Genomic DNA, 12270 nt, shown 5'->3' with positions numbered 1-12270 from the left:
ATTATCTAATATCTTTGGGTGTTAATGATAGAAATTAATATTTGATTTTGGTTCTATTATTTGGAAATTTTTTTACTAATTTCTTTTTTTTTTAATTGAGGTATAATTGACATATAACATTTGTTACTAATTTCTTACACAGTTTTACAAAACCCCTTTTGATGAACTTGTGAACAGGCTCTTTCATTTGTCTTAGCTCATTCATGGAGTGTTACGACAATGATTTGAATTAGATAAACTGCATGGATGTCGTCCAGTTTTTCAATAATTACAAACAGACAATGTCTTAGGGTGTTTTGTTTTAGTATTAATGAACTAAAACCAACTTTTGAAAAGCTTTAGCAAAATTTGGCAGATCCATTGCTAGACACCAGCCTTTTATAAGAAGATGCTGCTGTTTATTCTATACTTTGCTACCACTTTAGTTAATAATAACAAATTATTCAAATAATACTCAAAGTTTTTAAGAGTATTAATAAGAATTTATTTAATAAAAATTAAACTTATTTAAAAGATTAAATTTGTTAAGAAATAAATTAGTAAGAATTACATTTATATTGATGAGGAAAACCATAAGTTGGGATACAAGACAGCCTAGAACCTGTGTTTAGTTATTTGGTTTACATGGATTTACTTTTCATAGCATGTTTTCAACTTTCCCTTTGCAGGGTCTCAAAGGACATCCAGGCCTCCCAGGACTCCGAGGTGAACAAGTAAGTACTTTCTTTATAAAACTGCATCTTCTCCAGTGAAAAACACACCCACTGGGACACTTCATTGAGAGATTGTTTTTCCCATTTACTATTTCGATTTTCTAATTATTTTCCCTCTGTTTAGTACAGGACAGACTTTTAATTGATTATCTATTATAGTTTTGTTTTTTTCCTTCATATTCCAATCTGACTTTCAGTATATGTTCCAGAGCAGCAGTTCTTAAACTTTTGTGGTTCATAGGCCCCCTTTGAGAAGCTCACGAAAGCTATAAACCCTTTTCTCAGAAGATACACTTAAACATGGACATGCACACACCTATGCTCACACGCACACACCTGATTTATTTTGTACAATTTCAGGGCCTTGCCTCTTCACTAAAGCCAATCCATAGCTATTAGTTCCCGATCCTTGCATGAGGGATGCAAATAAATTTTAATAATTCAAATTAGGATGGCACATGTGCTGCTGTCCATTATACACATACCTACATATTTAAAGTCAAAATAGTTGTGGAACTACATTGTGTAGTTTTTAATTATGTTATTCCTTCTCTCTCCCACCAGAAAATATTACATCATTGTGTCATAGGAAAAAAAGTCCTCTCTCTCATTTTCAACAGTAGAGCAGTGACAAGGGTAGGAGATTAGAAACTAAAGAAAGTTATAGATACTATTATTGGAGATGGAGCACAGAGCTTGAGAAGCCCTAAAGGGAGCTCAAGAAAGAAATGTGAGGGGCACAGTCACTTGAGGGAAAGATATAAATGAAGTAAAGGCAGTTTTCTAATTTCATTTGCGTTAAGTGAGACAGTGCACTCTGTGCAGCCCCCGAGGCACAATTTTTCAAGATTACTAGTTACTAGACATGGCAAACAGAGCATAGCAGGTGCAATTTCAGCTTCCTGGAGATTAAACAATTACTGAAGATCCCTTGAACTTTTGCAGGTAAAAATCACAGGGATGGGCGGGAATGTGGAGGGGAAAAATCTCTAGAATACTGCTTTGGCAGAGATGTGTGGATCTCAGTGGAGAGAACCTAATACCTCACAAGAAAATGAAAAAGCGATCTTGTGTCAGTACTGGCCCGTTCTCTCACACCTGCTTCATAACCTAGTTCTGTTAGTATATATGCTATTGTTCTGCAGGTGTCATGATTTTTAGAAGAGTCTAAAATCAGGTTTAAAGGTTAGAAAATGTATTTTGGAGTCAATTCTTTCTATTCTAATTATTTCCAGAAAAAAAGGCAAAATTTGATAACTGTGAGGAACACTAAAATCATTTTGTATTTTAACTGTAAAAATGCTGTGGTCATTAAGAGGTGCATAACTAATTTTCTGGGAGGCAGTCACTTATGGAAAATCTGTAAATATCTGTACACTTGTCAGCAAACATTTGGAAAAGTATTTATATCATCTGCGCAAGCTCCAGTAATAAGAGCTGTCATTTAATGGAGTTTTTATTAGTTGCCAAACCATACTACTTGTTAACTACAATTTGTAGTAGTATAATCATTATTTGGATATTTCCCTATGTTAACTAATGTAATGTCAGTATCACTAGGAATGGTTGCAGTTACCCCACCTTTTTTTCTCAGATTTCACATTATTTTTATTTTATTTTATTATTTTATTTTTATTTTTTATTATTTTATTTTATTATTTTATTTTATTATTTCATTTTATTTTTCAAACACCACTTATCGTGGCAGCTTCCCTGTATGTTTTTTATATATGTAGAATGGAGAAAATAGTATCTATCTCATAGATGTAAAGTAGATGTAAAGTACTTGGTATAGTAATTGGCATATTAAAAAGTGCTTGGTAAAGTAATTGTTGGAGCAGGGGAAGGAAGGGCCAGAGGAGGGAGCGAAATGAGACAGAATAAAATTGAGAAATGGATTCTTAGAAAAGTGAAAAGAAAGATATATTAGGGGCCTACATGTCTAATAGAATGAGAGGGTGAATCCTTTCAAGTATGATTCTTTATTTGGTCTTTTGTCTAGATTTTTTTAGCTTTAGGAGTTTTATAGTGTTTCCATACTTAAAATGGAGGTAATGCTCTTCTATTTCAGAGCAGATGGGCAAAGAGCTAGTGTCTTTCATGGTCTCTTTTACAAACAGGAAGCAGGAAATGAATTTTACATAATAAGGAATCTATGAAATTTACCTTGCTGTCGCCATTTGAGGTCAAGGCAGCTCAACACACATTCTTCTGGCATTTCCTTGCTGCAAGAATCATTTAGTAGGCATAAACTCTGAATAAACAGATGAATAAATAAATGAGTGAATAAATGAATGAATGATATATCAGTGAAAGTAAAAACAAATGGAGATATTTCTTCTTACTTTTCCACACAGCTCTGAAGCATGTTTTTTTTATGCCTTTGAGTCTCCATATATCAGCCTCCCTTGAGCAAACCTTGTTTTAAATAAAAAATAGTTATCAATTCAAAATGAGTTTCCTCTCCAAAGTTACTATGTGAATTTTTAGATCGAACTATGTCACTATGCACATATTCACCACTTAATATCCATCTACTTAATCTGACTTGTGGAATAACTTTATACTAGGAAAGTTGAAGGGTTGGTTTTGAAGTTCACTGCCCCAGTTAGTCTAGTGGGGCTTATGCTCAGATAGTTAAGATGAGTTGCCTTTTCATTTTGTTGATGGTTCCTTTTCTGTGCAAAAGCATTTTAGTTTGATGTAGCCCCATTTGTTTATTTTTTTCCTTTGTTTCCCTTGCCCAGGGAGATCTATCAGCAAAAATAGTGCTATGAGAGATGTCTGAGATATTACTGCCTATGACTAAGACAAGAAGGAATTCAATTAAAAAGATAGTGGTTATTAAGAAATGTACCAACTCTTTCTCTATAATAAATGTCTTTTTTATTTATGTAGTACTGGATTTTTCCAACCTAGATTTATTTTATTATTTTTAATATTCAGCGTCTCATTCAGGGCCCTAATCTAACAGTTTTATTTATTTATTTATTTATTTATTTATTTATTTATTTATTTATTTATATTTAGCGATTTGGGATCATTTTTATTTCAAGCAAGTGATTTCAGTCAGTGTTTTTATGAGGAAAAAAAATTCTTTCCAAAGTTGGGTATTATGAATGCATCAAATTTCTTTCCTTGGGCTTCTTTTGACTTTGTTGTACTTTATTTTTTATTTCAGGGAATTCCAGGATTCACTGGTAATATTGGTTCACCTGGTTACCCTGGCAGGCAGGTGAGGTAACTATATTTATACTTCTCCTTTCTTGTTCATCTTTATTAATACATTGTATGTTCTGATTTTGAGAGTTAATGTTTGAATGATAGTTGGTTTATTTTTTTAAAATAATGAATTACTCAGAGCAAAATAATTTCAAAATCAAAACTGTAAAAATCCATCAAAAATTTTACTGTGGAAAGTATTGTTTAAAATGATAGTGGGGTTTTAAAACCTGCTTGATGTGCTGTCCCTTCAAAATTAAAATGCCCAAGGATCTAATAAGATCTTAAAAAGTCCTGCTGCTGATTGTACAATCCTTCCACTGATGAAAATGAAGTGATGGTAAGAGTTAAGACTAAAATAAACGCCTTTTTAAAATAACACAGTTATAAAAACTTGGGACACAGTTGGCAGTGCTACATATGCCACACTAATACTTTTATCTTTGTATACTGTTTTGAAACTCATTCTAATAATTTCATATTTATTTCCCTCTAATTTCTTACTTCTCTACTTCATGTTGACTACTAATGGAACACATTTTCTTTCCTAGGTTTTCATGAATTCATTACCAACTCTTGAAATTAATTATTCATTTAACATATAAGAAAATGACATTAATAATATCTTTTTTATTCTCAAGAATGAGGGAAATAAAACTGCCAAAAATAGCCTATTAACAAAATTTTCTTTTTTAGTTCTTTAAAAATACATGGTGGGTATTGCATATTAGAGTCTTACCACCAAGTGATGACTTATGTTATGAAAAATATAAACTATACTGCTAATACTCAAACATATGGACATTGATCTGAAGTTAAAAATGTATTTATTTTTTTAAATTATGGGAATATATTTTAGATAAGTTAATTAGAAATGTTCTAAAATAATAGTTTTCCAATGAGAATAATTTAATGAAAAATTATTTTCTTGTATCTGACAAGTTTAATCTACTTTATTTCGATACCTAAAATATATTTATGTATAGATTATATACAGTGACGCTTTTGGTTTTGAAATTCTAAAATTCCTTGAACATACATAGTCTTCATTAATTATACAGAGTTTTGAGTTTTATAATTATGAAAATGATACCTCTTTATATCTCCTTTTTATTGACCTATTTACCAACAACTCTTTACAAAGTACTGTAGTATGATGATGATGTCTTTTGTTCACACTAGGGTTTGGCTGGACCAGAAGGTAATCCAGGCCCTAAAGGTGTACGAGTAAGTGAACATTTTCATCATTCTGTTAAGTATGCTTGCATAAAGGTAGAATGAAATATAGAAAGTACTTACCATTTTCACACTTTTGTAGGAACTTCGAATGTAATGCAAGTTTAGCCTGAAAATAATTATACTTGATAAATTGATATTTTTGCTGCTAAGGCCACAGAAAGTAGTCTTATAATAGTAGGTTTTAGGTCATTCTTTGATTGCTCTTACCTCTTTTATATCATTTTGCTAGCTCCTAGAAAAATGTCTGGTGTGTTAGAATGTGCTCTATGAACATTTGTAGTATTGTTTATATATACACATATATAGAGCTAAGAAATCATGATAAAAAATGCAGAGGCAAAAAATTCCATCTTAGTTGAAGGCTCAGTTAATGTTAAGATATAAATCAATCTGGAGTGGAGAAATATCTGCAAAGAAGGAAGTAAGCTTATTATAACAAGAACATACCACTGCACTTCCATATCATTAAAGGAATTGTTAGCTACTTTTAGTCATTAAGGAAATAAAAAAATTACTGCGATATATTATATCATGTGCTACAAATTAAAATTAAAGTTGGTTCTAGGACATATCAGTAAAAGTATACTGAAATTTTTGTTTTAAAAATTCTCCATTTTAATAGTTATTTTCCGGAATCTACATTTATTGCTTATATTATCTAAAATACTTTTTTGAAACAATTACTTTTTTGAAATAAGAAATGCGTGCTGTATTTAAAGACTGTGTGCTGTAATGATGCTTTAAATTTTTTAAATTCTTAAACATTTTCAAATACTTTCATATATATTTTCTTATTTTATTTTCAAGTAGGCAAACAGTTATATTATCTTCATTTTATATATTAGAAAATAGTAAACTAAAGAATGTATATGATTTGGCAAAGTCATAGCTGGCCAGAACTAGAACCAAAGTCTTCTCACCTTAGCTCTGTACTCCTTCCATGTATCCGTGCTTTCTCGAGCACTGCATTAAGTGACAACATAATGGGGGAAAGTGAAGTCATGTATTTTGATTTTTTGTTTGTTTGTTTGTTTAAGTTTAAGGTTCTTGTTTATTTGAAAATGCCATGGAATTTCTCCCCTACATGTGATTTCCAGAAAGCAAGTTGGTGGCTGTTGAACACTCCAGTGTTCCTCAAAGCAGACCGTTTAATTATAATTGCTTGCCAGAATTACTTAGAAATTTATTTGTAGCTGCATGCTTCTATTTGGGTCTCTTATTTCTTAATAGGATCTCATCCGTGTCACCAAAGAGTGGTATGTGAGTTTTCTGAGCAGTGTGGGCTGTCGATAGAATTCTTTTTGTTTGTTTGTTTGTCTAAAATGTTACAGATGTCCCTTTTTCTCCCCAATGCCCCGTTCCACCCCATCCCATCATCCTCCCCAGTCCCTCTCTGTGTTTTGACCCAGTGATCCCACTTCTAGGAATGTATCCTAAGAATCCTGAAACACTAATCAGAAAGAATATATGCACCCCTATGTCCATAGCAGCATAGTTTACAATAGCTAAGATTTGGAAACAGCCCAAGTGCCCATCAGTAGATGAGTGGATAAAAAAGCTGTGGCACATTTACACCATGGAATACTATGCAGCTATAAAGAAGAAAGATCTCATACCCTTTGGGACAGTGTGGATGGACCTGGAGAATATTATGCTAAGTAAAATAAGCCAGGCAGAGAAAGACAAACATCACATGATCTCACTTATGTATGGAATCTAGAGAACTTAATAAACTGATGAACAGAATAGATTCAATGACATGAAAGCATGGGTCAGACTGACGAATGTCAGAGGGGTGGAGGGAGAGAGAGTAACCAAAGAATTTATATGCATATATGCACAACCCAAGGACATGTATTTTGTATTGGAAGCTGCACCAAAAGCACATGTTCACTTGACTTCAGGAAGCAAGAAGAGGTTAGAGGGCAAGAACATGGGCTTTGGAATTAGACAGGTCTACTTCTTTTTCCCTTAACTCCTCATTCCCTAAATTTGTGACTTTAGGTTATCACTCAGCCCTTCTGTGCTTCACTTTTTTCTAATCTTATTAAATTTTGATTCTGAAACTTACCTTTCAGGTAGTTATGAGAACTACCTGAGCTTAATATTCTGAAAGCATAGTACCTAGTACATAGCATGCATTTTCTATGTAGATTATTATTATTATTATTATCATTATTGAACTTGGGAGTTTCTTCTGTGCATGATCTAATAACGCCAAGACATGCTGTTTGGCACTGCAGTTTTCTCTTACTGCTTTTTCTCAACCTGCTTCAGCGATTCCTATAACTCTTTTAAGTTCTTAATGTAATTTTAAAAAACTTTATCTTTATTGTTGAAAGTATTACAGATGTCCCCTTTCTTTCCTCCACCGACCCCCTTCTCCCCACTCCCACCCCCTCCCCAGGTCTTCACTGCACTATGTGTCCAAGGCTGTGTATATATGCACATAAATTCTTTAGTTAATCTCTCCCCCTCCCTCTCCCGACACCTAGCCTTCCCTCTAAGATTCATTAGTCTGTTGCATGCTTCCATGTCTCTGGATCTGTTTTGTTCATCAGTTTATTTACATTATGTCATTTTTGCACTATATTATACATCCTTTTGTTGTTGCTTCCCCCACCCAATTTGTATTGAAAAGTATTGTCTAGGTTGTAACCCTTTTTAAGTTGTACTTCTAAGTTTTGATGGCCAGCTTCATAAAAGGATTTTTTTAAAATAATACAAATCTAATCTTTTCTGATTGATTTAATTTTTTCATTTTCTTTTCGGCAAGCAGGAGGAATCAGGAAGGCCATTTCTCTAGGTTCTACATTCACAAAAGGTAGCAAATGTAGATTTTTGATATTAAAACCAAATGTGGTTAAAAAGACAAAAATCACAAAAACACACTGACAAAATTACAGAATGTTTTTTTAATTTGTGTCCTGTTACTGGACTACACCACATGCAATGAACTTCAAATTAATATTTTGATAAGTCATGTGATACATTATCTTTCGACTGATACTGTTATTTGATTGTATTAATTGATGTTAAGATAATTAATTTTCAAATGTAAATGTTTAAAACAGACCATCATTTGTAACCCTCATTTGACATTTGTTTGACTAGTAATATGTTAGCTGCCTCATAAAAGTAGACATGTGTAGGACCACTTCTGATGTTTCAGTGGCCCTGGTGACACAAAATTGTCTCTAACTGGCTGTACAACCTTCAGTCCAAAAAGCAAAAGCATATGTGTTGTTACTATTTTTTGTTATTTGTTTCATTACCCACTTAAACTCTAGCTTAGTTGTGGTGTTTTGAGAATGACTACAATCTTGTGTGATTTCTTTGGTGGGTGCTCCTTACATTTTATTTCTGTTAGAATCCGCATAACATTTATTAAGAAACCTTTATGAAACACCTAATTACTCACAGCATTGTTCCCTTTAAAATCTTTATTGTCAGATGTTGTGCTGTACTCTACGTAGGCTATGTTGAGTAGATGTCTGACTTTTCACCTTCTGGGTTCTCACTGATATGTGTACACCCATTAGGGCATCTGTTTCTTTTATTTATAAGCAAAAGTCCAGTTATATAAAAACAAAAGTTAACTGTTTTAAAACCTAAAACCATCTGTAGCTAATGATTCTGAACATACATCAACTTGTCATCACAATCCTAAATGTTTGGAATCAGAAGTACTTTCGGATGCTTCATTTTAGAAGAAACCTTCCTCATCCTCTAGATGCTTGGCATTGAAGCAAACAAAGTATAGATGTTTCACTATTAAAGTTAAGTAGACGGAAGCTAATTCTATTCTTTTATTTTTTGCTTGTTCAAAAAATCTGTAGAACATAGGGACTTTTAAAGGTGTTTTTCCTTGTCAAAGGAAAGTACTCCTCTTACTATGGCAACAGCTAAATAGGTTTCACATTCAGAATAAATCCCTCACAAGGTTCTTAGTCTAGGCTACTGAGAAATCACTCCTGAGACATTTACTTTTAAAATGTGTGATAAAATATACACAAAGATGGACAGAAGTAGGTTCATGATGAATTGTATGGAAAATAATACAATAATTAATAACACAAGAATAAACTCTGTTTCGTGTACTCACAAACCTACTTTTTCCCACCCCTGTATAGCATAAAATTTGCCATATTAACCAATTTTAAGTGTACAGTTTAGTGGTGTCTTAGTTCAGGCTGCTATAATAAAAATATCACAGACTAGATAACTTGAACAATAAAGGTTTATATCTCACTGTTCTGCAGTCTGCGGAGTGCAAGATCAAGGTGCCAGTAGATCTGGGGTCTGGTGAGGGCCCACTTCATGGCTTGTAGACTGCCACCTTCTCTCTTTATGCTCACATGGCCAAGAGAGCAATCATCTCTCTCAAATCTTATAAAGGCACTAATCCCATTCCTGAGGGCTCTACCCTTATGACCTAATTACCTTCCAAAGTCCCCACCTTCAAATACCACCGTATTGGGGATTAGACTTCAACATATGAATTTTGAGGAGACACAAACATTGAGTTCATAGCAGGAGGCATTAAATGAACATGCATTGTTTGGGCAGCCATCACCACCGTCCATCTCCACAACTTCGTCATCCTCCCAAACTGAAACTACAAACCCATTAAACAATAACTCGCCGCTCTCCCTCTCCCCAAGACCCTGGCAACTGTTCTCCTCTATGAATTTGACTACTCTATGTACTTCGTTTAAGTGGAATCATACATTATCTATCCTTTCATGATTGGTTTATTTCATTTAGCATGATTTTCTTCAAAGTTAATGCATATTGTAGCATATGCCAGAATTTCCTTTCCTTTTTAAGGCTGAATAATATTTCATCATATGAGTATACCACGTTTTGTTTATCTAGTCATCTGTTGAACATTTGTGTTGCCTTTTGACTTTTGTGGATAAGGCTGCTATTTTGTACAAATAACATTTGCATTTTTAAAACCTGACTTCTTTCTTAATGTGTATTATTATGGAAGAATTTACTCTGAAAAGTCAACCATTCTCTGATTCAAATAAGGAGCCCTTATTTAGAATTTAGTGAAAATGGCCTCCTGTATCTCTCCTTCCATTTTTTTGGTACCTTGGCTTTACTCTGTATTCATAAAATCATTCTTCTTTTCCCATCTCCATTTCCAACCTTTCTCTCTGGTTCAGTGATAATTTTTTGTTTGTTTGTTTTTTTCTCAGCACTCTAGTCTATTCTTAAGGCTTTCTCACTTGGCCTTCAAATCTTATATCTCTCTATGAGTTTTCTGAGTCTCACATTTTCAATTCCCTGCCAAGATAATTCTATTTGAATGCTTCATCATCACCACAGACTCAAAATGACTAATGAAACTCATCCTCTTTCTACCAAACTCACCTTTCCTATTTGTTTGTTTTCCTGTTTCTATCAGTCTAGCTGTAAACCTTAGAATTATCTTTGCCTTAATCCTTGGAGACATGTACAAAGGCCTGCTGACCCACTGTAATCCTAGTGAATTTTATAAATTGCAAATTTGATTATATCAAAACTATGTCTAATTTTTTAAAAAGCCCACAGTATAAATTCCAAACTTCCATCATTATGTATGTCTTTTTACGATGTGGCCACTGCTACCCTTTTTAACTCCACCTCTTGCCTGCCAATCACATAGAACCATTTACAGTTTAATGAAAATTTGATGTCATTTCATTCCTGTTGATTGAATGTTGGTACATTACTAGCCCTACCTTGAATGCGTTCGAGACTCAGCTCAAATGTTGCCTCCTCTACAAAGCTTTACTGAATCTTACCTCTGGACAAAGTTGGTCGTTCTACCTCCAAAGTCCCATTGCATATTACATTTATCACATCACATATCATGTAATCACATCACAATTTTCAAATGATATTACAAATATTTCTCTGTATGACCTTCATTCCTAATAAACGATGAACTTCTTGAGGGCACTGATTTTCTTATTCATCTTTATAATCCCTGTCCCTGACACACAGTGGGCACTAAAATAATGTTTTGTGAATCACTGATCCACACTGATATTCCTTCAAATTTGGACCATTGAAAGATCCTTCTAACAGCTTTTCCTACAGTCAGTGCTTCCTGCCTTGGAAGTATTCTGTATCTTGTGAACAGATTAATATTTTGGAAAAACAACTTGATATCAGGGGATTACCATACCCCCCAAAGTCAATCATTTCCAATTGTCTAAACTATAAAGTCTAAAAATCTTAGCCTGAAATTTAACGTTCTCCTTAATTGGTCTCTTAACTACTATATGCTTTATCTATTAAATTGATGAAACAGGTTATTTGCCAACGTGAGATATAACTAAAGTATGTTAAGACAAAGTACCGTGCATAATTATTTATATGTACTCCTTGTTTCTCAGACCAATTGGAATCTTCGTCAGGGCACAGTGGGTCTTTGCCCTTATCCAAAGCATCTTGCACATAAAATTCTGTCAGTTACCATTTTAAAAACACTCCCTGAGTTCTCTCTATTATATCTCTGCTCATTATAATTGTTCTGCTTGGAGTGTTCTTTCTCTGTCCTCTGCTTATCGAGATTTTACCTACTCTGTAGCCCATTTCCAGTCCAGTCTCCTTTGAAACCTCCTTTGATTGCCTTGCCCTCCTCCCACATTGGAATGAATCTCTTCCTCCTCTGTACTTCTTTTTTGTACTTGTTATAATCTTTCGATACCTCCATCCTGCTTAAATTTTAGTTGAATATAGACATATATTTTCTGACCTCTATAAAATTTAATAAAGAAAAGAATTTGATCTTGTTGATTTTTATTAGCCACTATGTCTTAAGTTATGTTCCCTACTTTTTTCCTTTAATGGAAAGATTGATCTGTAACTTCTGGAGGAAAAGCAATAAGGTGAGGGAAAGTTACTCATACTGTTAAGCTGTATAATTTCACATTGCTGTGAAGAAATTTTAAGTATCTCTTTATTTGGAATTACTTACAGGGTTAATGTTCAAATGAAGTAATATAAAGATTATTTGCTTGCTTTAAGGGTTTCATTGGTTCTCCTGGAGAAGCAGGACTACTGGGACCTGAAGGAGAAAGAGTAAGTACATTTTCTT

General features: G+C 33.5%; 1 protein-coding gene across 1 annotated transcript in view; it reads left to right on the top strand.

Annotated features, from left to right (window-relative positions):
• COL24A1 (collagen type XXIV alpha 1 chain) overlaps positions 1 to 12270 on the top strand; it is a 251664-nt gene that overhangs the window by 58547 nt on the left and 180847 nt on the right. The window contains exons 10-13 of the mRNA XM_087820561.1: positions 669 to 713; positions 3895 to 3948; positions 5118 to 5162; positions 12201 to 12254. Of these exons, the coding sequence (XP_087676687.1) occupies positions 669 to 713; positions 3895 to 3948; positions 5118 to 5162; positions 12201 to 12254 (198 nt within the window). The remainder of the gene's footprint in view (positions 1 to 668; positions 714 to 3894; positions 3949 to 5117; positions 5163 to 12200; positions 12255 to 12270) is intronic.

This window comes from Miniopterus natalensis, chromosome 9 (assembly GCF_054644295.1).
Source record: "Miniopterus natalensis isolate mMinNat1 chromosome 9, mMinNat1.hap1, whole genome shotgun sequence".
In the NCBI taxonomy this organism is placed as follows: domain Eukaryota; kingdom Metazoa; phylum Chordata; class Mammalia; order Chiroptera; family Miniopteridae; genus Miniopterus; species Miniopterus natalensis.
Note: the sequence above shows the minus strand (reverse complement) of the source record. Positions and strands in the feature narration are given on the sequence as shown.